The sequence below is a fragment of the Ascidiella aspersa genome, chromosome 7 (genome assembly GCF_963924565.1).
Source record: "Ascidiella aspersa chromosome 7, kaAscAspe10.2, whole genome shotgun sequence".
NCBI lineage: Eukaryota > Metazoa > Chordata > Ascidiacea > Phlebobranchia > Ascidiidae > Ascidiella > Ascidiella aspersa.
In genome coordinates, this window is record NC_139453.1 from 26,827,140 (window position 1) to 26,854,204 (window position 27,065).

The following is a 27,065-nucleotide window of genomic DNA, read 5'->3' on the forward strand; positions in this document are numbered from 1 at the left end:
AAGGTTGTATTTGTAACTAATAGCTTCATAATTGCTGAAAAATGTAAAAGTTTTTCCTTAATACCCACCCTCTCGTGCTATTTATTGTGTTACACTAACATTCGAACAAGGATCGTTTGTGCTGAGTACAAAGTTTGTAAACTGCAGTAAAAATGTTCAAGAAGTTAAAAAAGGCTGTTATTGGTTCTGAACAGAGGTGCTACTTTACATATTGATTTTTGACCACATAAGAGTTATTATTTTCAGTCTGTTCTTTGCTTGATGTTGCTGTGCACAAGTGTTTATTGCTCTTCTTGTTAGCACGTTTTGCTTTAACTCTCACCAACTCACATCCTCTGAAAGGAATTGTTTTGAGTTTCACGCTTTTCACTTATTTCATAAAACTTAAAGGTGAGTAATTTTGGCGCTAGTCTAGAATCCTACCACAGTTATAAAATCAATGCACAGAATTTGAGTTAGGGTGCGAGTTAGCTGTTTGGGTGTGGGTGGGTCAAGTATTATTATATTCTTTATTTAATAATAATACTTGACCCACCCTAACCCAAACGCTAACCCGCACCCTAACCCAAATAATGTTTCGTTGTGGTAGGATTCTAGACCAGCGCCGTAATTTTTGTTAAAAATTGTTCTGCACTGTTTTGTTTTTGAATTTTTTCGATATAGCAAACCTCAAGTTTAACTTGTGTAAGATTGTATTGTTGATTGAATATTATATGTTTATAGACACACAGCACACATTATTTAAAAAATTGAACCCATATGCCAAACCTCATTTTGTTTTACATATTATATAAACTCCATGGTGTAAGATGTTATTTTTCCATTGGTATTAATTGTTTTATTTACAATTAAGCTGTAATTTTGTTTAATTTTATACACTGTAGCGTATTGTGGTATGTAGTTAGGGGTAAGAAGGCGCTGGCTCTGAAGACGAGAGCCGACAGCTGCCTAAGTCTCTTACGTGTCTTCGTATCTGACTCCAAAGGAGCAGACCGCTAAAATACCTGTCCTTAACTTCTTGAACTTTCGACAAAGACACTTCACTCAGTAGATAATTGCCCGTTGAGTATTTTAACAAATCTCAGAAACACAACAGTGTAACCAAGCAGTGATTCAAGCGGCTAATTAGTTAGACATAGTAAATAAAATGAATGCGAAACACTGAAAACGCTCATTTTGGCATTAGTCAGTCACTCTTCAGTGAACAACGGTCATGTGTATAGTGATGTTAAATTAGGCAATATCTAGTAATATTGCATATCAAATGCTACAATACTTTGTGAAATTAATCCTGACATAAATCCTCACAAGCTTATATTAAATTTTTTTCATGGACAAATAAAAGTCATAAATCGAACGAGTATATTTCTATTTGTAACTTTCAATGCAAGTAATTGACTAAACATTAGCTTGGTTTTATGTTAAAACTTCATTTCAAAGTTGTAGCCTGTTGGTCAATGTTACCTAAATTCCATTGTATCAATAGTACACTTTTTTTGTTTATAAATAAATGTTCACTACCGCTTGTATGTATATATGCAACGTCTTATTGGGCACCCTGTTTTATTTCTGTGATGTACACACCCCGTCTGCATTCTGTGGCAGCACCTGACATTTTTTTAAGCAATTTTTGTACACACATGAATTGCTATATTGATTGCACAATTAAACAAAAAAAACACTTATATCAAGTAAAAAAGGTAAATTGTGTTAGGATTTCCAACCTAAGGTGTGCAAAAAACATCATTGCATCCCTCAAACTTTCGTGCTACACACACAAGATCTTGTGTAGACAGAATTTAGTCTGCATTTCGTGGTACTTTTCACCAGGATCTTTGGTGTGCTGTGCCAAATTTTGAGGTGTGCATATCTGAAAAATCAATGTTGTTTGCACACCTGAGGTGCGGTTCATACCACGCCTCAATATTTTTTGTAATGGACCAACTTAAGTGTGCACACCAACTTCCAAAATATTATAAGATGCACCTGCCATAGAATACAGACTATATATCATATTGTTCCAAATGTTAGTAAATAAATTAAGGTTATCATTCTGATTGTCAAGCAGAAAAAATAGTGATAAATATACTACGAACTCTGCAGTTAAGAAACCTGATGATAAAGATTTGTGCCTAATATAAACAACATTAATATTTCAGGTTGGCCAAGCCTTCTTCCCAGTCAAAGGAATACTCTGTGTTCTCCAACTCTGATACGTCTTCTGGTGACGATTCTTTTTACCTTCCAAGTGCCCCAGAACCAACAATTCGAGAAAAACATGACAAGTCAGGTAAAAATATATATATAGATTTTGTTTTTACTTCAAGATCCAATTAAACTCCAAAGTTAAGCTAGCTTACAAATAGCAAATTTTGATATACCGTACTAAGAGCAGCTTCTTATGACATTATATTTAATCAACAATTAATTGACATTTTGCAAGTTCTTATCTAATGTAATATTTTATTGAAATTATGCTCTTTGTATTTGGTGATACTAGTTCCTTAATGCTGTATGTTAAATAGATCTTATCTATATGAACTCAATTCAATGCTGTAAAAAGTGGAATCTTAAATATTATATGGAATACATCTGAGTCGCAGTATTTGTTTAATTCCTGCAAATAATCATGCTCTGTGACCTAACATCATATTTGCTTGCAGATGCGATTCTAAATCAACTGGTTCTTAACCTCGGCGGAGACCTTGGTATTATGTCACTGGAACAAGATACTGGGTATTCCGAGCAAGAATCAATTTTCAACAACACAACATCAGCCACTTTCTACACAACTGCTATTGAAGGCGTAGATAGAACACTGCAGGCAGATCAAACTGGTCAAACAATAATGGGTAAATGAAGAATGTTGTAGAAATATTTGATGAAGCAATTTCAAATTTAACCTGGTTTTGAGCAATAACTCTGAAGATAAACAAAATCAAATTCAGCAGTAAATATCGGAATATAAGACGCAATGAAAAATGTTGTAGTAATATTTGATGAGGCAATTTTAAATTTAACCTGGTTTTGAGCAATAACTCAGATGAATAAAATGAATTACGGGCTAAACAATGGAATATAAGACACACAGCTCTATTTTATTTAATCCTGTTTACTGAAGGTAAATAGAAGGCAACATTTGTTTTTTTGTATTTGGTGAATATTTTGTAGCACAACTAAATGAGTTTTTGTTTACATTTTAGATAAATCTTCAAGTGATGCTTCCACTGTCCCATCTGTGAATAACAGTTTTGAGAGTCAGGTAAATTAATTCCCTACGTGTTAATTTGCTTAAAGGTTGGTTCAGTTAAACATGGAAAGACGAACCAAAATTGATTAGCTCGAATTCATGAATACTAATAAAACAGTGTTTTGTTGTTATTAAAATCGTTTTTTTGCTTTACTTCTGCCCTTACTTAGTTGCCCTATAATGGAGATGTGACAAATTGCTGTCAAAGCTAGCTCAGCCCTATATATCCCCTGGGCATAAGACTAGGTACTTAGTTGACTGGCATTAATGCCTAATGACAAAGGTTATTTTAAAGGTTATAAACATGTGATAAATACCCTTAAGATTCCCATCTTAACACATCTATTTATGGGTTGCTAGCTGTTAAAGGTTATTGGTGTTTGCAACATTTGTAATTTGTCATTTTTACTGTTTTACTGAGGTTTTGAGGTAGAATTCCATAAGTAGTAATTACTTTTTGTTTTAATTCCTTCCAATGTTTCTTCTCTATTATCATACTTTATATAATTAAATAGAAGTTACAATTAGTTTAGAATGACAATTTCTTTTGAAAAAATAATCAGTCTGAAAATCTGAATGCGAAGAGTAATCTAAACATATTTCTATTTTTCTAAGTTTTTTTCTTAATTTAGTGTGAAGTTGAGCTACGACTTTTTAAATCAAGTATATAATGCATATCTGGAATAAAAGTTTATAATACTTTTTTAGAATTACTGAAAAAAAGCTTTATTTTATTGTTTCTATGTGGAAAAGCATCCCCATTTTCATTTAAATACATTTGTTTAACTTCACCAATTTTTGATTATTCAGAAAGATGCCAATGTTTCAGCAATTAAAACAGCAGAAACAACCACAAAAGCAGCTTTTCCGGACCCTTTGGAAGATTGCCTTGCTGCTTTCGGAGGACTTAAAATCAAATCGCAAACAAACACACCCATAAAGCCGAATACCACAGCCCCAACCGGCTTACCAACTAAGCTTGCAATAGATGAGGAGCAAAACCTCCGTCGCCTGTCCGATGGCAGTTCCTTTCTCGTAATTGACTGGGACAGTAATGGCCAGCCAGTTGAACACACACTGCACTATCTGCCTAAAACCTCTGCAAATGCTGCTGAAAATAAACCTCCCGCCGACAGTTCTCACAGTTCTGTGTCCCAAAACAGCGAAAGCAACAAACTATTGCTGCCCTCTGGTACAAAAGAACAACTCAGCGCCATGGACGAGTATAGTATGATAGAAACTCCAAAAGTATTCGCCCCGCAAGAAGCAAGTGACCTGTTGTTTAGCGACGCTTTAGACTTTAAAAAGCCATCCTTGCCCACAAAAAGCCAAAATTTCCCCACAGTAGAAGAGTGCAATACACCCCCGACACTGCCAAGTACGACTTCCACCCGCACTGCCTCCTATCGTAGCAACGACAAGTACAAAGATACATTGCCTCAATTAGTGCTGCCAACGTCTATTGCCTCTTCGTTGGACAGCACGCCTTTCTTAACACCTGAAGCCGAAATCGCTGACAAGATGTCAGATCCATTCGAAGTTGGAAACAAAACTGTTGAGCAATTGTCAAGTGTAAACGCCAACACATCCCTGTCTAGTGACTCTGGTACCATTAATGATTCCCAAACAAGTGTTAAACTTTCATCGGATTCCGATAAATCACTTTGCAAAGAAGAGTTGAAGCATGGTGAAGTGACGGAAACTTTTCCGGACACTCAAAATACAGTTACAAAGGAAAGCTTGAAACCGACAAATGAAGCTGGCCATAATATATGTAATCATGAAAATGTTGAAGACCCAAAAGCTTTAAAGTCAGAGGAATCTTTGAACTCTTTCAAAGATGTGAAAAATCAACCTGAAAACAGTGGCACACAAGAAATATCTTCGGTTAAAGGTTCTTACTCTCTCGATTACAGCAAGTTAGATTCACTCGATTGCGATCCCTTCCAGTCTACAAAAGGCCTATCTAACTTCCCATCTGATTTAGATTTTAAGGACACTTTCACTCAAAAACCTGCTATTGCAAATAATCAAAGTCCGGTTACTGTTGATAATTCTGGTGATTTTTTAGCCGACTTGCTTTCTGGGATGTCAATAAAATCCAATGCTGCTCCAAAAGCATTCCCGGAAGATGAAATAAGCGAAGATTCCTCAATTTCCACTGATCGATTGGCAGGTGGTGACAATAACTTAACACATAAAAATCCTGATGCAACTTCTGATGTAATCTCATTAAAGTCTGAAGAACCTGTTGGTATAGTAAGTGCTACAAATAATAAAGCACCAGAAGATGGTGATAATTCTGCATCAGATACAGTTTTGCCACCTGTAAACGCAGATTCTGGTGATCACAGCTTAATGAAAGAAAAAACAAATCTGTCCATGCATAAAGAAGAAAAAGCCAGTGAGACTGAGGATGTTCCCTCAGCCAAGGGAGCGTATTCCTTGGATTTTAGCCAATTTGATGATCCAAATTATAATCCGTTTCAAACGAGCAAAGGTCTCTCAAACTCGCCCACAGAGGAACCTCCAAATGTGCCACCTGTTGTAAGCCATGCTCCTGAAAATGGAACAAATGCGGAATATTTAAAAGATAAAATTTCTCTTGCTGACATTGAGAATAAATTGTTATCATCAAAGGACAACATGCCTGAATCTGTACATGAGAACAAAGAAAAAAATCAGGATATACTATCAAAACAAGATAAAACTGAATCCCATTCCACATTGGATAATTTAAAAGCAAAGTCCAATATTGATTCCTCTGATCAATATGAAAACGCTCAATCTACTCAACCCTGTGAAAATTTAAAAAATCTCGAAGAACTCAACTCGGACAAACAACCGCTGATGCACAAAAGTCCAAGTTCCACTGATTCCGGGGTTCTCATTTCTCCCGAACCAAAACCAGAAAACGCATCTGAACATTTAACAAGTGAAGCTGGAAACGAAGAAGAAAGGCCTCTTGCACCAAAGGGAGATTATTCAATTGACTTTAGTCTCGTTGACAATCCCGACTATAATCCGTTCCAAACCAACAAAGGTTTAAGTAATTCACCAACACAAGAAGCAAAATACCTACCTGAAGTGCCGTCGATTCAATCAAAAGAACCAACTTTTGATGAAGATACAACAATCCAAGACCTAAAAGAAGATAATAGTTTCTCAGTTATAAAAAGTAACGATGACAAACTTCAGTTTGAAACCCAGAACAAAGAAGAAGACCATAAAAGGCAATTACAGGAAGGCCTTGAAGCTCCAAATGACAACAATCAGATAACAAGTTCACAGGAAATTGAAGATTCTGAAAATATATCATCAAAAACAAATCAGCCTAAATATGAATTTCAGAGCAAACAAACTACCACAGCAACAGAAGAAACAAAAAATGTTACACTCCTATCAGAAGAGTCTATTGACATGTCGTCTATTACAAAAGAGGTTGTTCAACCTAACCTTGAATCAAATTTAGATTCTGAAGAACCCTTACCAGTGAAAGGAGCATATTCAATTGATTTCAGTAAATTTGACGATCCAAATTTCGACCCTTTTCAAACCAAAACAGGAATAGGAGAATCTATGGAGGCACAAATTATGGAAAAACAGAAAGACAGTTTGCCTGAACCTGAGAAAAGTGAATTGTTACCAACTAATGAACCAACACCAACCAGTGAAGCTGAAGCTAGGCTTAAACAGTCATCTAAAAACAACAGCAAAATCAAACCTCTTGTAGATGAACCAGATCAAGTCAATCTTGATGATGAACCAATTGTTCCAAAAGGTTCATATTCAATTGATTTCAGTAAATTTGACGATCCAAACTTCGACCCATTTCAAACCAAAACTGGTGTAGGTGCTTCTATGGATGCACAAATGGTGGAAAAACGAGACCAAATTTTGCCTGAACCTGAGAAAATTGAAGCTTTTCCAGCTGATAAAGAAATAACAACTAGTAAAACTAGTAAACCTAGTCCTAAACAATCAGAAAGAAAGAAAGAGATTGTCAAAAAGGCAAAACCTGTTGTTGAGGATCCAGATCAAGTAAATGTTGATGATGAACCAATTGTTCCAAAAGGCTCTTATTCAATTGATTTTAGTAAATTTGAAGATCCAAATTTTGACCCATTTCAAACTAAAACTGGTATTGGTGCTTCCATGGAGGCACAAATGGTGGAAACACATGAAGAAGTTATATCTGAATCTGAAAAATGTGAGGTTTTACCAACTGTTGAGCCAACAACAATCACAATATCTAGCCCGGAAAAATCAGCCAAACTAAATAAAAATTCCATGGAGGTAAAGTCTGTTGTAAATGAACCTAATCCAGTTGATGATGTGGATCCCGATGTACCAAAAGGAGCATATTCAATTGATTTCAGTCAATTTGATGATCCAAATTTTGACCCTTTTCATACCAAAACTGGTATTGGAACATCTATGGAGGCTCAAATTGTAGAAAAACATGAAAAAATTTCGCCTGAACCTCAGAAAATTGACGCTATACAAGTTGATAAAGAATTAACCAGTAAACATAGCCCAGAAATAGTAAAAAATGAAAAACCTGCTGTAAATGAAACAGATTCAATTGATGCTGATAATGAACCAATAGTTCCAAAAGGATCATATTCAATTGATTTTAGTAAATTTGACGATCCAAATTTTGACCCATTTCAAACCAAAACTGGTATTGGTGCTTCAATGGAGGCACAAATGATAGAAGAACAGCAAGAAATTTTGCCTGAACCTGAAAAGATTGAAGCCTCGCCAGCTAATACCAAAATAGCGACTAGTAAAACTAGCAAACCTAGTCCTAAACAATCAACAGAAGGGAAACAGGATGTCAAAAAACAAAAACCTGGTGAAGATGAACAGGATCAAATTAATGTTGAAGATGCACCAATCATGCCCAAAGGATCATATTCAATTGATTTCAACAAATTTGACGACCCAAATTTTGATCCATTTCAAACGAAAACAGGTATAGGTGCTACAATGGAGACACGAATGGTGGACAAAATGGAAGAAATTTTACCTGAACGTGAGATAATTGAGGCCTCACCAGTTAAAGAACCAACACCCTCCAGTAAAGCTAGTCCTAAGCAGTCGGCTAAAAAGAGAAAGACTGTCAAAAAGACGATACCTGTTGTGAGTGAAATTGATCAAGTTGATGGTGAAGATGCACCAATCATGCCCAAAGGATCATATTCAATTGATTTTAGCAAATTTGATGATCCAAATTTTGATCCATTTCAAACCAAAACTGGTATTGGTGCTTCCATGGAGGCACAAATGGTAAAAGATCAGCAAGAAATTTTGCCTGAACCTGAGAAAATTGAAGATTTACCAGTTAAAGAACCAACACCCATCGGTAAAGCTAGTCCTAAGCAGTCGGCTAAAAAGAGAAAGACTGTCAAAAAGACAATACCTGTTGTGAGTGAAATGGATCCAGTTGATGGTGAAGATGCACCAATCATGCCCAAAGGATCATATTCAATTGATTTCAGTAAATTTGACGATCCAAACTTTGACCCATTTCAAACGAAAACTGGTGTAGGTGCTTCCATGGAGGTGCAAATGGTGGAAAACCAGCAAGAAATTTTGCCTGAACCTGAGAAAATTGAATCTTCAGTTGATAAAGAACCAACACCCAGTAAACCTAGCAAACATAGTCCTAAACAATCAGCTAAAAAGAAAAAGATTGTCAAAAAGGAAAAACCTGTTAAAGATGAAACAGGCCCAGTTAATGTTGATGATGAACCAATCATGCCAAAGGGTTCTTATTCAATTGATTTCAGCAAATTTGACGATCCAAATTTCGATCCATTCCAAACTAAAACTGGTATTGGTGCTTCCATGGAGGCACAAATGGTGGACAAAATGGAAGAAATTTTACCTGAACGTGAGATAATTGAGGCCTTACCAGTTAAAGAACCAACACCCACCAGTAAAGCTAGTCCTAAGCAGTCGGCTAAAAAGAGAAAGACTATCAAAAAGACCATACCTGTTGTGAGTGAAATTGATCAAGTTGATGGTGAAGATGCACCAATCATGCCCAAAGGATCATATTCAATTGATTTCAGCAAATTTGATGATCCAAATTTTGATCCATTTCAAACCAAAACTGGTATTGGTGCTTCCATGGAGGCACAAATGGTAAAAGATCAGCAAGAAATTTTGCCTGAACCTGAGAAAATTGAAGATTTACCAGTTAAAGAACCAACACCCATCGGTAAAGCTAGTCCTAAGCAGTCAGCTAAAAAGAAAAAGATTGTTAAAAAGGCAGAACCTGTTGTGAGTGAAATGGATCAAGTTGATGGTGAAGATGCACCAATTGTTCCAAAAGGATCATATTCAATTGATTTCAGTAAATTTGACGATCCAAACTTTGACCCATTTCAAACGAAAACTGGTATTGGTGCTACCATGGAGGCACAAATGGTGGAAAACCAGCAAGAAATTTTGCCTGAACCTGAGAAAATTGAATCTTCAGTTGATAAAAAACCAACACCCAGTAAACCTAGAAAGCATAGTCCTAAACAATCAGCTAAAAAGAAAAAGATTGTTAAAAAGACAAGACCTGTTGTGAGTGAAATTGATCAAGTTGATGGTGAAGATGCACCAATCATGCCCAAAGGATCATATTCAATTGATTTCAGTAAATTTGACGATCCAAATTTCGATCCATTCCAAACTAAAACTGGTATTGGTGCTTCCATGGAGGCACAAATGGTAAAAGATCAGCAAGAAATTTTGCCTGAACCTGAGAAAATTGAAGATTTACCAGTTAAAGAACCAACACCCATCGGTAAAGCTAGTCCTAAGCAGTCAGCTAAAAAGAAAAAGATTGTTAAAAAGGCAGAACCTGTTGTGAGTGAAATAGATCAAGTTGATGGTGAAGATGCACCAATCATGCCCAAAGGATCATATTCAATTGATTTCAGTAAATTTGACGATCCAAATTTCGATCCATTCCAAACTAAAACTGGTATTGGTGCTTCCATGGAGGCACAAATGGTGGAAGATGTTAAAATACCAACAGAGCATAAAATAGGTGACAAAGAACTTCCTACAAAAGAATCACCTAGAAAAGACAAACCAAAACAATCACCAACAATAAAGAAAAGGACTGTTGGGCAAGAAACACCTGTTCTAAATGAAACTGATTCAGCTGATGTTGAAGATGCACCAATCATGCCCAAAGGTTCTTATTCAATTGACTTCAGTAAATTCGACGACCCAAATTTTGACCCATTCCAAACTAAAACTGGCATTGGAGTCTCTGTAGATACAAACGTTGAAAATGAGTCACCAGCAAATGCGCAACCAGTAGTTGATAGTGAAAACAAAGTGGCCACAAAACCAAAACTTTCTGGTAAGAAGAAAATTGCCGGAAAAAAATCAAAGCCAAAATCTATTCTGACCGAATCGGAACCGCAAAACAACGGAGACGAACCAATTGCTCCAAAAGGAGCTTACACAATTGATTTTAGTCAGTTTGACGACCCAAACTACAATCCCTTTCAAAGCAGTAAAGGTTTGGGCAGCTCACCAACCAAAGAAGTCAAGCCCAATTTTGATCAGGATGACGGCGACGAAAAGGAAAATGTGGACACCGATACAACTCCGCAAAATTCCCCTCTCAAAAAGAAACGACCCATCAAGAAAAAAATCCCTGGATCTAAGTCTTTGAAATTAAAGCAAGAAAAGGTGTCGGTTGTTCCTGATGAAAGTGCAGAAGAAATCCCGCTGCCAAAAGATTATTCAATTGATTTCAGTCAATTTGATGATCCAAACTTTAATCCCTTTAAAGTGAAACAATCTTTAGCCAATGATGATAATGTAACTTGTGAGAATGAATCAACAAAGAAAACTACCAAACTTTCGCCAAAAAACACATTAGCAGCACCGGCTGTTGCAGAAGTGAAAATGGCAGAGAACACAAAGCAACCGGCCAAATCTTTTCCAGACAAAGGACGTTTTAGTGATGTCGCAAGTCACACGTCCAGTGATAGCGACATGTTTTTTGACGCTGTTTCAAATGACGGACGAAATTCAAGGAATGAGCTCGACAACACTTTAACAGATGACAAGGTAGTTCCGCTTATAATATGTACAATTACACACCTTTTCAAAAACTATAGCTAGTTAGTAAACTGATATATCATTTTTTAGTATATATTTTTATGGTTTGATACAGAACAATCAAAAGTGTCATTAGATCCTGGAAAACGTAAATACTATTTTTTTTCAAGTTAGTTTATTAGAACAACTCTAGAGCTAATTAGTAAAGTAATATAACAGCCTTTTATATATATTCATGGTTTTATACAAAATCAACAATGGTATCATTAAATCCTGATACCTGTACACAGTGTTTTTTTAAGGTGTTTTGGAGGACCGAAACGGTCCCCCAAATTTCTCCAGCGGTTTCCCAAATTTTGGACTTGCAACTTTTTGGTACTTAAATGAAACACTTGCGGTCTCTTAAAACTACTTAGAGGCCACCCAAACCAAACCTTAAAAAAAAACCTTCCTGTACACCCTATTTTTTCAAGTTAGATTATTGGGCACGTCTAAAAAAAATTTAATTAGTTGTTAAATATACATACCTGCATAAATTGTATTTCTTTTTGTTTAGTCATTGGACGAATCTATAAAGAGTGAATGTTTTGAAGTTTTCCAGCCTGCAGACGACGGTAAGTTTTTCTCATTGTTGTAAAGATTTAATTGGTTGGAAATTCAATGCTATCCTGTAATTATTTGCCAGTGTTGTGACCGCGCAGTCATAAAAAAGGGCTAAACTTTAAACAATTTTTGTTTTGACCCCACAGATCTTGTTAATTTTCTATTTTTGACTAATTTGTTGTCGTGACCGCCCGTTTGTTTCATGTTTTGCTAATAATCCCACCTGATGTTCAACTGGGCTTTTAAACAAAAAGTTAATTCCTTAAAAATAAAAAAAATTAAATATTTAAAACTTTGTAAAATAAAAATGATTATTCTGGGTTTCCTTGAATTTATTTTCGTTTCAGTTATAAATTCGGCACAAGGACTTTCAGGCTGGGACGACCTATTCAATAAAGAAGAGGCCAAATCAGTAAGTGCTATTAACTGGTTTACCAAACCCTTCTATTTAACATCCAAGCACCGTTAATACAAAGCCAATATAAGCAAACTTGTTTTTTACTAGTTTGTGTGCCAGTAATCCCGTATAGACACAATACCAACAGCATAAAACAAGAAACCCTTACGACTACCTCTGTAGAGGGCACATTTAAAATAGCATTATCCAGTTCTCATCTGTTATGCAAAACTTGTAAGTTTGAAGCTCATTTTAAAGTTAATGGGGTAATGCTCAAAAAGCTGTATAGTTATTTAGCTCAACAAAAATGTTCTTCCTAGATTTTGTTGCATGGTTTGTAGCTGATATGATTAAATAAAGTGTCCTTATTTTATTTAATTAAAGTTGCCAAATGTAAACAGTGTATTTCATTAAAAACACTAAGAAATAAGCTTGACAAAGCAATAGGAGAAAGTCATTATGGTTTATTGTTTTGTTAATAAATTTACAAAAAAACTTAAACCATTGTTTAACACAGTTATGAAATAATAAAAAAAGCTACAGCAGACAGTAAAATTACAAATATCTTCACAAGTCACTTAATTTATAGAATGCTCTTCAAGAATCAGATTTGAGAAAACAATCACTCTATGTCAAGTTTGATCCATTGGTGGAATCAAGAAAGTAAGTCCATTTTTATAAATCAATTTTTTTTTGCTAACGAGATCGGTATTACTTATTGAAATTTATATTTGCTTTTATACCTCCAGAGTATCTTGATTAGCTTTGTCATAAATTATTTATTGATTAAAGATATTCTTTAAGATAGTTACTTTTTATTCCATAATTATCCAGTTAAAAGTGGTCCAAGATTTCCCTGTTGCGGGGGGGCATGGATTAATCTTTATGGGCCGAATCCAGCAGCAAAAATATTAAAAGTTTATTCAATAGTTAAACCCTAAAAGTTTTAAACCATAACCGAGGGACTTAAATATGTTTGCTCTATCCTTTATTTACTAGTCTATAAGGATCGAGCAAATAGAAATATTTTGGAATAAATACTTTTAACAAGGTTTTACATGTCTGGCTTTAAACCTTTTCGATTATGTAAAGGTTGACATTTTAAAATAAAAATAAAAATAAAAGTGTGCCGTTCTTAATCACCTTTCTGTTTACTAGTCTAATATGATGCAAATGGAAACATTTTGGAATAATTGGGTTTAACAATGTTTTATCAAAAGGGCCTGAGTTTTCATCCTGATTTAGTCTATAACTGTTTTTAATAATTTTATGCCAACAAATTTCTTTAAAAGTAATTTTTAAGTATTACTGCTTATCTTCCACAATAATATCCCAAATATCTCTGTGCAAGCAATATACTAAGTCTGGTCTGCAGTTACTGACTTTAGCTTAATGCAAGCCTGCACTTTATTGTGATGTCATTAATGGCATTGTGACATGGCAATGCATGTTTACTTCAAAAGGAGGATACTGCAGTTAGGGTGCAATTTATCATCCTAAGTGTGTTTTGCTTGTTACAGGTCGATGCACAGAAATATGCTGATTGAAAGTGGAGGTAATTGTAAAGTTTTGTATATTAATTTTTGGAAATTTAGTATTTAATTTACTTGCCCATACGACTATTAAATTTGTTTTATGTATGATTATATTAATCTTTATTGTATTAGTTTCAGTTTTGCTTTGTCTGAATTTTTTGTGTAAGTACGTTGTTCCACAACCTTAATTGCAAAGTAACCTTTGACAATTGCCTAGCAGAACAAATGTGTAATAAAAAGGTCAGGCTGTGTTGTTATGATTAATAAAGGGGCTTTTTGCATTACACGTTGTTGTCATGGTGATAACACTATTGTATGGTTGTTGGCAGCCCCTTAAATAAACATAGTACGGCCACAGAGACCAATCACATGTGTATTTAAACTATCACCGCCACGCTGAATGTGTTTGTTTTTTCGGCCTTGCTTTCTTTGTAACTTGTGAAGGTTTTAAGTCCGTTGAGAAACCGGGCATTTTGAGTAGCGTAACGTTTGTTTGAATTCTGTCGCGTTGTCAATTGGCTTGTGCCTTTGTTAAGAGCATTTCCAATTCAAGGACCCTTTTGTGCGCTGTGGCTAACACCTGAATGATAAGGCTCAGTGCTGAATACTAGGCAGTATAAAATGTCAGACTGATAAAATTTTAATCTGATGGTTGCCAGTGGGGAAAGTATGACTTGTATATGTGAAATAACCTTTATAAATCTTGGCTTGTTACTGCTAAAATTTTATTTTTATTTTAGTAAAGCTTGGTTTGTTGCTGCTAAAATTTTAATCTGATAGTTAACAGTTGGGAATGTTTAAGTTGTATATGTGAACTAACCTTAACAAAGCTTGGTTCATGTTTGATTTAAAATAAGTCTAAGACTAGTTTAATGCTTATAGATTTAAGTGTTTTGACAGAGCAGTTTTCAGACATTTAATTATTAATGTAAACCTAAAATTATGCAGATTCAGAATTAATATTTGAACACCTTTTTATTTAGTTGCATTCAACCTGGTATGGTCGTAGGCAGTATTGGTCAACATTTTTTTGTCAAAACTCTAATTAAACTAATTTAAATAAATTATATTTTGCCTATGACAATTGGTATTCCTAGGCGGTCACACATCAAATTACTAACCAATCCCGAGGTTACTTAACTTCCAAATCGGACAAGATCGGGTGCATTCAACCTACCAGCTTTTTTTCGCCAAAAAGGTTTTTTAGGAAAAGGAATTTCAGCCAGTTGCATTGATACAAATCCTTGTAGCCAAATTATTTGTGATGTGGTATTATTACCTGGTTTTAAATTGCTATGTCCAATTCAGCCATGCATGTTTCAAACACTACATAGTATAAAGCTTGTAGAGATAGCCTTTTAAAGATAAATTAACAACCATAGCTGTTGGTAAAATAGCATGACCTCAAACCAGATTAAACAGTTAACATAAAATAAATTCTGGTATTCGCATTTCGAAAGTTTGTTGTTTACCTTGGATACACAAGAGATGCGCTTGTTTTGTTTGCTCCCGAAAGTAGATTGTGATATATCTTAAGTGGCCCCAGACAGCAAACAACAAATCGTCAAAACTTTTGTTGTATTTTGAACCTTATTTTTATAAAACTGTGTAAAAGCAATAATTTCAGCAAGCTTGAAACGGTAGAACTCTTTCATAAGCACTCATATGTGTATCGGCTGGGTATCTTACCCTAAAAGCCAATTTGCTAAGCAATTTATCTATTTGTGGTTGTGTATGGTAACATCGCTGACATCTTGATAAAAGTGAAAGTGGTTTTATTACAAGTGAAGTTATTCTTAGACCTACCTAAGGAACTACCAGGGGCCCACGAGATTTGTTCTTGAATTTCTACAAACTTGTATATTATCTTGCCAAGTCAGCTGAAAATGTTTAGCTGGTTTGTGGTTTAGGAAGACTCCTGGAAAATGTCCAGCCTTACCTTTTAAATAGTTTTCACAGAAGTAGTTGATAAAAATGTTCTGAATCGAGTGTATGAACATTGAAGTCTTTCACTTGCACCGCGAGTCTTAGCAAATTAGCTGTGTGTTTACAGTTTTAACAAAACTTGTTGAAAATTAATGTGCTTTATTTTAACTCAGCTAAGTATGTGAAATTATTTTAGACGCTGCCAATGCATCACTTTTGGATTTCGTTAACAATGAAGCTATCAAAGAGGTAAGTTAAAACTCCACAGTGTTTATATTATTATTATATATGTGGTTGTAATCCATGTATATGTAGAATATAATATATACTGCTAAATTTTAAGGTCAATGCTGTTCTATTTACCTATATTTCTTGTAGCAAATGCTCATACTGGAACTTTGATCTGTAAAATGTTTGATATGCAAATAGAATAATAGCTGGTATCACATTCCTCAGGAAGCTAAATAAACCTCTACCATTTATTTGTAGGTAGACTCACAAACTACCAGAAGAGTTAATCATCAAGGGTAAGAAAACTTTTAAATTCGATTTTAATAACACCAAGTGATTATAAACTTGCCCTTAGGTAGTTAAAAGTACAATATTTTGTCTCATGCAGACTTTTTTGCACCTATTTAAGTGTTTTGTACTGACTTCTATGTGGACAAAAAGTGTGATGTTTTCTTAACTTTTTTCACTCATCTTAGCAACTTTAAAATGCCGTATAACGTAGCTCGTTGCCATAAACTAACTCTGATACTACCATTATGAAACCTTTATTTAACTATGATTGACAAAACGTAAATAAAGTACTAAGGTTGCTTCTCTCAACGAGAACCTAATCTGTTTTCTACTTTGAACATCCCCTGGACGGTCAAACTTTCTTAAAAAATTTGTTTCCGTAAATGTGTGTTCTTTGACAAGCAATGTTAGTACAATCAAAAACATCTGTGAGTAGTGCAACAAAGTTACTCTTGAGTTTAGTTACAATTATATTGCCGGAATAGGTGATCGAAACATTGTCACTTCAACAAAATGTTGCCGGAAAAACAATTGTGCAATTGAAACAATGCCTGACAGCAACAGCATATTTAAATGACTCTTGATTTCTTAGGGGTGATATGACATCGTTTGAGCCCCAATATCACCCAGCGGCCTCACAACTTGCTAGAAATATGACGGGTGAAAGCGAGTGGAATGATGTCGTAGAAACCCCAACTGGCAAGCTCCTTGATCTCAGCTTTAGCCCAAAAGAGCAGGTAAATTATTTCTTTTACACCAAGTTTCAAAATTTAACTTCCTTTGTTTATTTTTATTTTTTGCAACTGTAAACTGTAAAAACTTCCGATAAGTTTTATAGTCTAACTCAGAGGTTCTCAAACTGTGTGTCGCGACGCCCTGGTGCGCTGTTGCAATTTTTCAAAGGGGTCGCATAATTATTTCGTTTCGTATCAAAACTTATGACAACATAATCCTTACGGGTATTGTGACAGTTGCATTCGATATTATTATTACTAAAAAATGGAGCAATTGATTATGATTTTTTAAAAAAACGAATAAAAAACTGGTTTTGGTGTATTAATTTTAATGAAAATGAGTAAAGCTTATTGAGCACAAACTTTGCCAAAGGCGTCTCAAGAAAAACAGTTTGAGAACCACTGGTCTAACTGCATATAAAATACCGCATGTAACTTTTAATTTGAATGTTTTACCCATCTCGATAAATTCAAGCTGCAAGGTTGAGTGCAAGTTACTACACCAGTCCAGTGGTTCTCAAAATTTGTTGGGGCCAAAAAAATTCCTAAATTTGTAGACTACCGTTTTCTAATGGATAGTGTGAATTGGAGTGGCAAACTTAAAGAGTCTCTTGAGGCGCATTGGGACGTCGCCACACACAGTTTGAGTATCATTGTACAATACGAAGTAAAACAAATAGCCCCTAAATACAAAATAAAACATAATACAAAAGATCTTAAGACTGTTTATTTATTAAAACAGATAAAACATAAAATCATTTCTTAAAATCTAAGAAATATATATATTACGCCTATAAGGCATCATCAGTTTCTGTACAAAAAACAAACATGTAAAAAGGCCAATATGGGTGGTTAAAAAGTAAAATATATAAAATTAAAAATAGTAGGGTAGCGTATAGGTCTAAAATCATAAAACACCTGCAGATGTCAGATGCAAAAGCAACAACTAGCGAATGGAATCAAACGACAACATGTCAAAACGGAAAGAAAGAGAAAAGCACGCAACTAATAAGCATGTTATCAAACAGTGTCGCAGAGCTATCATTAATGACAAGAAATAAAACGGGACAAAAACAAGCCCTGGGCAAAAAATTACCTCACGCGTGGTAGTATCATTTTTTGGATATTTATTTGAGCTTTGGTTTTATTAAGCCGTTTATCTTCAAAAATATCCAAAAGACTGACTGGCGGCATTTGTACAAATACAACAGAAAAACATTGGTGTAAGTGCGGCTTTCTTTGCAGTGTTGTGGTATGTTGATCTGCATAATGCAGTAAGAGCGCAGCTCGGTCGTTGTTGGCCGAATAATCAAACGTCTTTCAAGTTGCTCGATGAGCATTCCAACGTGTGGAAAACTTGGTTTTAGTTTGACCGACATACTGCTTGTCACACTTCTTGCAGGTGGCCACATAAATGCCGTAATGGCTACACGTCAAATAATACAAAAAGTTAATAAATGTTAAAAAACGGAAAAAATATGTTTAATTACATAAAGAGGCAGTAAAGTGTTGACGCAAAGCGAAAAAAGCGTTTGTTTGGCTTAAAATTCGAGTTCACACGTCGTCATCCATACTACTAATGAAAAGTGTAATAAAACTACTTTGTGGAAACGCAATAACATTTAAAGGTAATCTTATAGCTCATTGTTTGTTAACCTTTTTAAGTCGAGGCACACCTGGCGAGCGAAGCGCGAACATTTTTCGCACTAATAGTAAAAAAGTATGTGAAATGGACTCGTGTCTAATTTGTCAAAGAGATGGCGGGCCGGACCGACCCCTGGTATAAAAACACAATATCCTTGTGTTAAGTTAAATTTCAACTAGAGCATATTGGAGACAACGACAGACAACTTGTTATGAAAAAAAAATCCATAGCCTGCTACCGTTCACCCTTTACCTTTTCTCTAATTTCAGCTGGAAGGAAGAACGACTTTCTCATCGGTGAAAAGTGAAGTTCAATCTACGCAATTTTCGCGGAGGTTAAAAGAGGTCACTTTGGAAGAAGTAGAAGCGGAGCATTCTGCACTCTTAAAACGAAAAGAGGAGAGCTTACAAAATATGTAAGTTCTGAAATACGGATCTTTTTACTATTTTATCTCCCACCAAAGTTTAAAAAACATTAACGCCACGTATACATAACTTGCCCAATATTTAATTTGTTATCCTGTAAATAGTGTATTGTGGGGGTTCCCAAACATTTTCGTCTGCGACCGCTTTTATTCATTAAAATTATGCGCGACCGATTTTAGTGATAAACAGGACATTGCAATTTTAGTGATAAACAGGACAAGCAATGTACACCTTACTTCGACATTGTGTTTTGCTTAAGCTTGCCATTTTCAATATATATGTAACATGTGGTGTGAAACAAAAATGGACCTACTACCAATCTCTTAAACCAGGGGTGGGCACGTGGGTCATATCCGGCCCGCCAACGCAAATCGTCCGGCCCGTAACCTCTTCACAAACTGGGCACGAGGCCAATTCCCCCTATTTCAACTACGAAAAAGCAAATAATTTGTTTGCGCTTTGCGTAAATCTTGTTCTTCCATCGAGTGTTAATTGAAAAATACCCTAGTTTTATCCCTGATCAACTGTCGTTACGGTAATAATAAGATGCGTAAAGTCTACACAGTTAACATTTAACTGCCCACAGAGACCTTTCTGAGTTTGGTTTCTGTCCGCGACTAGAAAAAGTTGCCCACCTCTGCCTTAAACTATACCCCTAGGTTGGAAAGCTCTGTTATATTGCCATTTCGATTAAAGTCCAGTTTGTCACCAAAGATGTAGTTACACGAAAATTGTTACATAAAATCACAGAAGGCAGAAAACTGAACTTTATAAAAAACTCAATGATATTTCTACATTAAAAAATTGTTTATTTAATTCTTTTGCAATAAATTTCACTGTGTGCTTCCGAAGATTTTAATTGTTGTTTGAATTACAAACAGTTTAAAGCGCAAAGAAGTGGATATCAGTTCATACCTTTGTAAAAAAAAAATGAATGGTATTTTTACGTTTTACTGTGTACTTCCAAATATACCAATTTATTTCAATCTACAAACAGCCTAAAGCGCAAAGAATTGGATCGAATCGGTTCAAGCCTCCAAGAGAAGAACGCCGGAATGAGGACGGCGCTCGAATCAACCGAAGTCGAACACCAGCAAGTTTTAAACGAGTTCATCTCGGCCAAACGAATGTTTGACGACTACCAGCGCAGGGCAAACGAGCTCATTCCCATTATTGCCGCACATAAAAAGGTAAAAAATAGATTCTTTTGCAGCTGTGTGTATTCTGTGATCGAGCGCCTCTAAATTTATACTGGCCACATTATATAGTATTCCTGATACCTTCGAAAAGGCTTAACGAAATCAATCAGCTCTAATCAGGGTTATATTGCAAGCAAGGTCAGGCTGGAAAAACAACTAGCTAGCAGTGAGGTTCGAACTTACGACCTCGGCCATACCGACACAGTCGCTTCACCAACAGAACTACATCGGTTTAGTGGAACTGGTCAAGAAACAACCGTAGTACCGTTGCGTGTTGTATTGTGCTCATATATGCAACTTCATATTAAAGGGATTAACAGCCCGCTAAGTAACTTTAACGTTCGCATACGCAATCTGTATTCTTTGATCAAGTCCGTATGTCGTACTGGCCAACGACAGTGGCAGACTTGATGTAGTACACCGGGTGCCTTCGGAAAGGCTCATCGAAATCAACCAGTCTAATCAGGGAAGTAGTGTAAGCAAGGCCTGGCTAGAAAAACAACTAGCCTGCGGTGAGGTTCGAACTCACGACCTCCGTCCACACCAAAGCTTTTATCACAAAAACGTGGATTTGCTTCCCTGAAAATTATGACGTTGATATAAATTGAAAGGCTACGTTTTGCGCTAAACCAAAGGCAACATTTCGTATATTTTCCAGCTAATTGTTTCTGATTTCGATTCTCCACTTGTTTAAAAAAGTAAAATGTTTTGATAAACTTCCTATAACTGTTTCACTACTTGTAATAAACTATAAGCAACACAAGAAGAGTACAATAAATCTTGTCAAACGAACACTGATATTGGACAATAACAACACTTCTTACTTAGAACTACCAACGTATAAATGTATACAAGATATAGTATATATTATATATGTTTGTAACAGCACTTATGATTTGCCTTTGTTTGTGTTTTTTGTTTTTACTTGTCACTGTACTCTGTGTTTCGTTCAGGCCAGTCAAGACCTTGAGAAGAAATACAAGTCCAAGATGGAGACGTTACGCTTGGTGCGCGAAAAACACTTCACACTGAAGAAGGAAGCCAATACAGTAAAAACGAAGTAAGTGTTACAGTCAAATACAAGCGCATATTGTGTTAGTGGGGTCAGCACGTCACGGTCAAAGCAATTTTTTATGTTAAGGCAAGAATGGTTGTTGAGCTCAGTAATCATATAATTTGAATATTTGATCAGTGGCTCTTCTTAGTTTTTTTAACCCTGAGATAAACTTAATACAAAGTACGACCTGTTATACATCTGTATAATTAAACAACAAAAATATTGTTGCCCGAATTGTATCATTTTTACATCTAGTTTAGGAGTCCTATACTGATACTCTATATTTTTGGCGATGAAAGACTTAATCCGATACCAAATGGCGCCATTACTATAAACTTTAAAGCAAAATTAATTAAACTGTTAATGGTAATGTTTTCCAAGTTATTAGGACAAAATTTGTTTTTGCTTCAGGAAGTATATTATTTATTTTCGATTTTTAATGCTTTTTGTAAAATTTCTTGAGAAATTCACATTTAAGGTAGAAAGCATTGCGTAAAAGGCTAAAATGTAGAATTGATTTGGTATTGGATCGGCGCCGATACGACCCATGTTTGAACAAGCTGCAATACTATCACATGGCTTTTGGTATGTGCCCATCGGATATTATCTGACATCTTAAGTTAGGACAATGGCATATAGGGATGTCCAATACTTGATATTTTGTTGCGATACGGATACTCAATATTTGGGGTAAAACGTTTTGCGATCAAATACCAAATGACGTCATTGCCATGCTTCAACAAGCAAAACAGTTGAAATTGATGCATCGAGGCCATTTTTTGAAGTAATTAGGCTAAAATTTGCTTTAATCTATTTGTTAATTTGGTATTGGATCGGCACCGATCCAATATTATCGTACATTCCTGAAGACTGTACAGCACAAATCAATCGGACAATGTTTCTCAGATTGGAAACCGAAGTGAACGAAGTCAAAAGTGCCGAGCAGCGTCGAATCCAGCTCCTCGAAGCCCGACTCAAAAAAGGCCAAATGATGCTGACGTCATTGCAAGCGCAGCTCAAGGACAAGGTCACGGAAAACGAGGAGCTGACCAAGATATGCGACGAGTTATTCGCCAACGCCGACAAATGACAAACAGGCAAAAATCGCGCAGACGCAACTGTGCTGCTGCTGAAGTCCTGAAACAACACCCTTGTGGGGTGGAGTTTTAAAGAGAGCAAGTGGTCGTTTCCACCTGTTAGAAAATAGGTGGCTTTTCATGCAAAACAATGCGTGGTCAACGGTACTCTATAATATGATAGACGTTGCACTGTATGTTGTTGAACATAGTATATTTCATTGCTTAACTATACTCGAAATAGTACAAGGTATTAATAGATGTTTTTACATCGTTTGAAACTGTAAGTAAATTTGCATTTGTAGGTTATATAAATACTTAAAACACTACAGGGTAATACTATAAATTTAATGTTACAGGATTGTTTAAGGGTTTATTTGCATTTGTAAGTGTACTTTTTTGGCTATAATCCTAAATACTGCTGAATCGTTAAGTTTCTTAAAATTGTTTGGTGTTGCAACTTACCAGATATTGATTTTGCTTGCTGCCAGTTACGGTCTGCTGTTAGTTGCTTAGAGATTTTGCATAGCTGCAAAGCAAAGTTTACTTCATAACTTCGAAGTTTAATAAATGAATTACAAAGTAATGCGCATAATAACTCCATTATTTTGCTACAAAAACAAGCTCGTTTTCTGATTAACTTTATTGTGGACGAACGAAATACTGGGCTTGGCACTCTATTTTATTGCTTTATGTCAATCGTCAACTCTTGCTTTAAGGTTTGTTAAGTTATGTTTGTAAAGTCTGCATAAACAACTTGCTAAAAAGTTACTTCCTTGGGTTAAACGATTTCTTTAACTGGAAAAACTCACTTTCCTTTTGACTGGAAAAAAGTACTTTTACAATTGCACTGTGATAATGAAATGCATAATGCATGTGTCATAACCGTAATGAACGAAGGTCCACGTTATACTTTTATTTTTAGTTTTCTTTATTCATGTGCCTTATTTTCTGTACATGTCATAAGTGCAGCCGCTGATTAAAAAGCAAAGGCTGATTGGCTTTGCTGTAGTTTGATGCTTACCAAATCTCATTTCGTTTTTTGGTCTTTTTTTCAATTTTTGTTCCTTTTTCATGAAATATATTACAAATCGTAATCGTTTGGGTTATAAATAGCTAGCATATAGCAATATTGCAGATTAAATTAATTGCAAAAATGCACTAAAGCTGTTTTTTTTTCTAGTTTACAGTAAGCTACATAATTGAATTTTGACTTTTTAATTAAAAAAATGTGGAGAACAGATAAAACTAAAAAATGCAATTGTGTATACACATTCAATAGAAGCTGTAAACATGGTTGATTCAACACATTTTATAAACATTAACATGGCGCCTTACTTAGTTAGCCCAACTTATTTGAAACTGAATCCGGCTGAATTTTTTTAGTTTCTATTGCTAGTTAACAGTATGTAATTCAGATACATGTAACACAAATTTGTCTCTAATTTGGTTAACAAACTTGTTAATATTAACCAAATCTAAGTAAAACTAATTTTATGTTAAATTAAACTTGACCTCTCTGAAAACCACCTCTGCATGTAGGTAGGTAAGGTCTTCTTACTCTGGTAAACAGGCCTCCATAGTAAATTTAAAACATGAAATTTTTTTCTAAGTTTCAAAGCAAAACTTGTAGTTAAGTATCACAATGGTTACAGATTCCTTTTTTGACTAATTAAACAGGTATCTAACTAATATTATAACAAATATCCCTGCAAAAATAATCCTATATATTTTAAGCAAGATACAAACGCCATATGTAGTACATTTGTGTATTTCATGCAATCAATTTTGGCAAATATCCATGGGCACAAAACAGTGTTTAATGTAAGTACCAAATGGTATACAAAACTAGTGTATATATACTTTAAGGCAGCCATAAGCAAAACATATAAATTTAAAGGTATTGCAGAAATGTAATAATGGCATTTAGTTAGATAAAACATACATAAATTAGGACAACACAAATTATAAATATTTATACAGATCAAGTGCATAATGCTATATTTTGAACTACAGTTAAACTAAACTACCAAAGATGAATAAAATTGTCTTATACAGTAGAAACCCTAATAAGGACGGAAGAGCAGAAATAAAAGTATTTAAATAGTAAGGGGTAAAATTCAATTTACATTAACACCTTTAATAACGAAGTTTTACTATAAAAATACCACTTGTTAGTTGTTTTACTCTACTGCTGGAATTGGGTAACAACACATAAATTATGAACTTCAAAAAATGAACACAACATGGTTTGTTTATGTAATCACAGTTGGACTTTCGCGGCCAGTCAGTTCAGGAATTTGCGAGACGCTGAGAGCAATTTGAACCAGAGGATTAAGAACATCGGAAGCTGCTGATGTCAGAATTGAATCTTCTTTTGCAACGTAGCTATCGACGTACATACGAATGGTGGCACCACTACTACCAGTTCCGCTAAGGCGAAAAATGATTCTCGACCCGTCGGTGAAAATGATTCGGATTCCCTGTTTTTCTGTGACCACTTTATCGATTGGGTCCACGTAGCGGTAGTTATCAACCTTTTCAACTGTGTACGATTTTCCAGCGCCAGTTAGTACCTTCCCACAAAGCGAGTTGTCGTTTATCGCAGCCGTGAGATTCTCCATCATTGTATTGGCGGCTTTGCTATCGACCTGTTCATAGTCGTACCTTGTGAAGCAATTTCTTCCGTACTTCTTCCAGTGGCCTATAATGACGTCCTCGACGGACAGCTTTGTATGCGCAATGATTGACAGCCAGGCGAGGGCAGCCCACATACCGTCTTTCTCACGAATGTGGTTAGAACCAGTTCCAAAGCTCTCTTCTCCACACAGAGCAATCTTCCCTGCATCCATCAGGTTCCCAAAGAACTTCCATCCGGTCGGAACTTCGAACAGAGGAAGGCCGGTACCCTTGGCAACCTGATCAAGCGCTCCACTAGTGGGCATACTCCGTGCAAAACCGGTCATTGGATTCTGGACAAAATAAGGAATTGCTTCATAATTTGCAGCGATAACAGCTAAAGAGTCGCATGGAGAAACAAAGAAGCCATTCTTTCCGATAATCATGTTCCTGTCACCGTCACCATCAAACGCAACACCGAAATCATGCTCTCCCTTCTTCATTTCATTCACAAGGTCAGCGGCATAAGTGAGGTTCGGGTCTGGATGACCTCCCCCAAAGTCCTCCAATGGAATGCTGTGGATACAGGCGTCTTTATTTGCTGAAAGCTCATCACAGATTATTTGGGTTGCGTAGGGACCCATCACACCATGAAGGGAATCAAATCGAACTTTAAAGCTGCCGTCCTTTATCAAATCACGGATGGCATCAAAGTTGAAAATACTTTTCATCATTTCGACGTAATCCTGCACACTGCTGACAACTTCAACCTGGAAGCTACGTCCGCCAACTGTAAATGAGTGACTGCCAACCTTTTCAATGTCAACATTGAGCGCTTCGCAAAAATTGAAACTCGTCAAAGATTTGGAGACGGCGTAAATCTTATCGGTTACACTCGAAGGAGCAGGGCCTCCATTTGCAGTATTAAACTTAATTCCAAAGTCGGCATTCGGACCTCCCGGATTGTGGCTTGCTGTGAGAATAATTCCACCAACAGCCTTGTATTTCCGAATGAGACACGAAATAGCCGGGGTGGAAAAGATTCCCGACAGGCCGATTATAAGCTTGCCAACGCCATTTCCCGCAGCTATTTTAATGATCTTCTGCACGGATTCCTTCATGTAGTAACGGCCATCGCCGCCGACTATCAAAGTACAGCCCTCCCTCTGCGAATCGTCGATACTGGACAAAATGGCCTGGATAAAGTTCTCGGTATAGTTCGGCTTGCTGAGAAACACCTGGGTGCCTTTGCGAAGTCCGCTGGTGCCTGGTTTCTGGTCGTCAAAAGGCGTTGTTTGGACTTGTTTTACCTCCATGTTTCACGTTCAGTTCGATTTGTAGACGAAAACAACAGGGCTTTTCAATTTTGTGCTGATGTTAATGAGGTAATATGACGACGTGACAACAGTCAGTCACCGCAAAAGTTGATCAACCGGTTAATCTCGTAAATGACGCTAAATACCAAGGGTAATTTTCGGGTTTTCGTTGTTATTTTATCTAATTATAGATTTAAAAAAAGATAACATGCGTTAATTTATATTTTACACCCCAAAGAAAACATTGTGGTTTAATTCAGTTTGAGTAACTTAGTTAAAGAAAGGCAAAAACAAACAGCATTCATTTTTACATGTAACCCTGACGTACAAACTTTACTGAAGTACAGTAAAAATATTTAATTTATTAATTTAAAATTAGGCAACTAGTTTTGCGAGGATTTGAAAGAAAAAGGTGTAAAATAATAGTGTGAAATAGTCAGTGATTCGTTATCTACGATTCTAAACATTTCTTGAAAAAGCGTTTAAAAAACGCTGAAGCTAGTTTCAAACATAACTTCCAAAATTAAAAAGTCACCCGGCAAGGAGCAGAGAATTTGTTATTCAAAGAGTTTGAATGAATTGATATTCTTTGCATGGAGTCTAGTCATCGCACGATTTCGGTTTTGTTGACGTTACCATCCTTTTTATTGATGTAGTAATTACCAGTATTGTAATAAGT

At 35.7% G+C, this 27,065-nt stretch overlaps 2 protein-coding genes across 2 annotated transcripts; one reads left to right on the forward strand and one right to left on the reverse strand.

Annotated features, from left to right (window-relative positions):
* Positions 1–10: 10 nt before the first annotated feature.
* Positions 11–23,548, forward strand: LOC146138734 (uncharacterized). Its single transcript, XM_083394667.1, has 16 exons — positions 11–390; positions 2,160–2,290; positions 2,664–2,852; positions 3,204–3,262; positions 4,061–11,341; positions 11,889–11,946; positions 12,283–12,347; positions 12,922–12,995; positions 13,853–13,887; positions 15,990–16,042; positions 16,283–16,320; positions 16,908–17,052; positions 18,964–19,109; positions 20,117–20,309; positions 21,272–21,378; positions 22,282–23,548. Exons 3-16 carry the CDS (start codon positions 2,714–2,716, stop codon positions 22,463–22,465), a joined length of 8,577 nt encoding a protein of 2,858 aa, XP_083250793.1. The 5' UTR covers positions 11–390; positions 2,160–2,290; positions 2,664–2,713; the 3' UTR covers positions 22,466–23,548.
* A 668-nt stretch (positions 23,549–24,216) lies between these two features.
* LOC146138735 (phosphoglucomutase-1-like) lies at positions 24,217–26,436 on the reverse strand. Its single transcript, XM_083393383.1, has one exon. It carries the CDS (start codon positions 26,384–26,386, stop codon positions 24,707–24,709), a length of 1,680 nt encoding a protein of 559 aa, XP_083249509.1. The 5' UTR covers positions 26,387–26,436; the 3' UTR covers positions 24,217–24,706.
* Between the last annotated feature and the right edge of the window lie 629 nt (positions 26,437–27,065).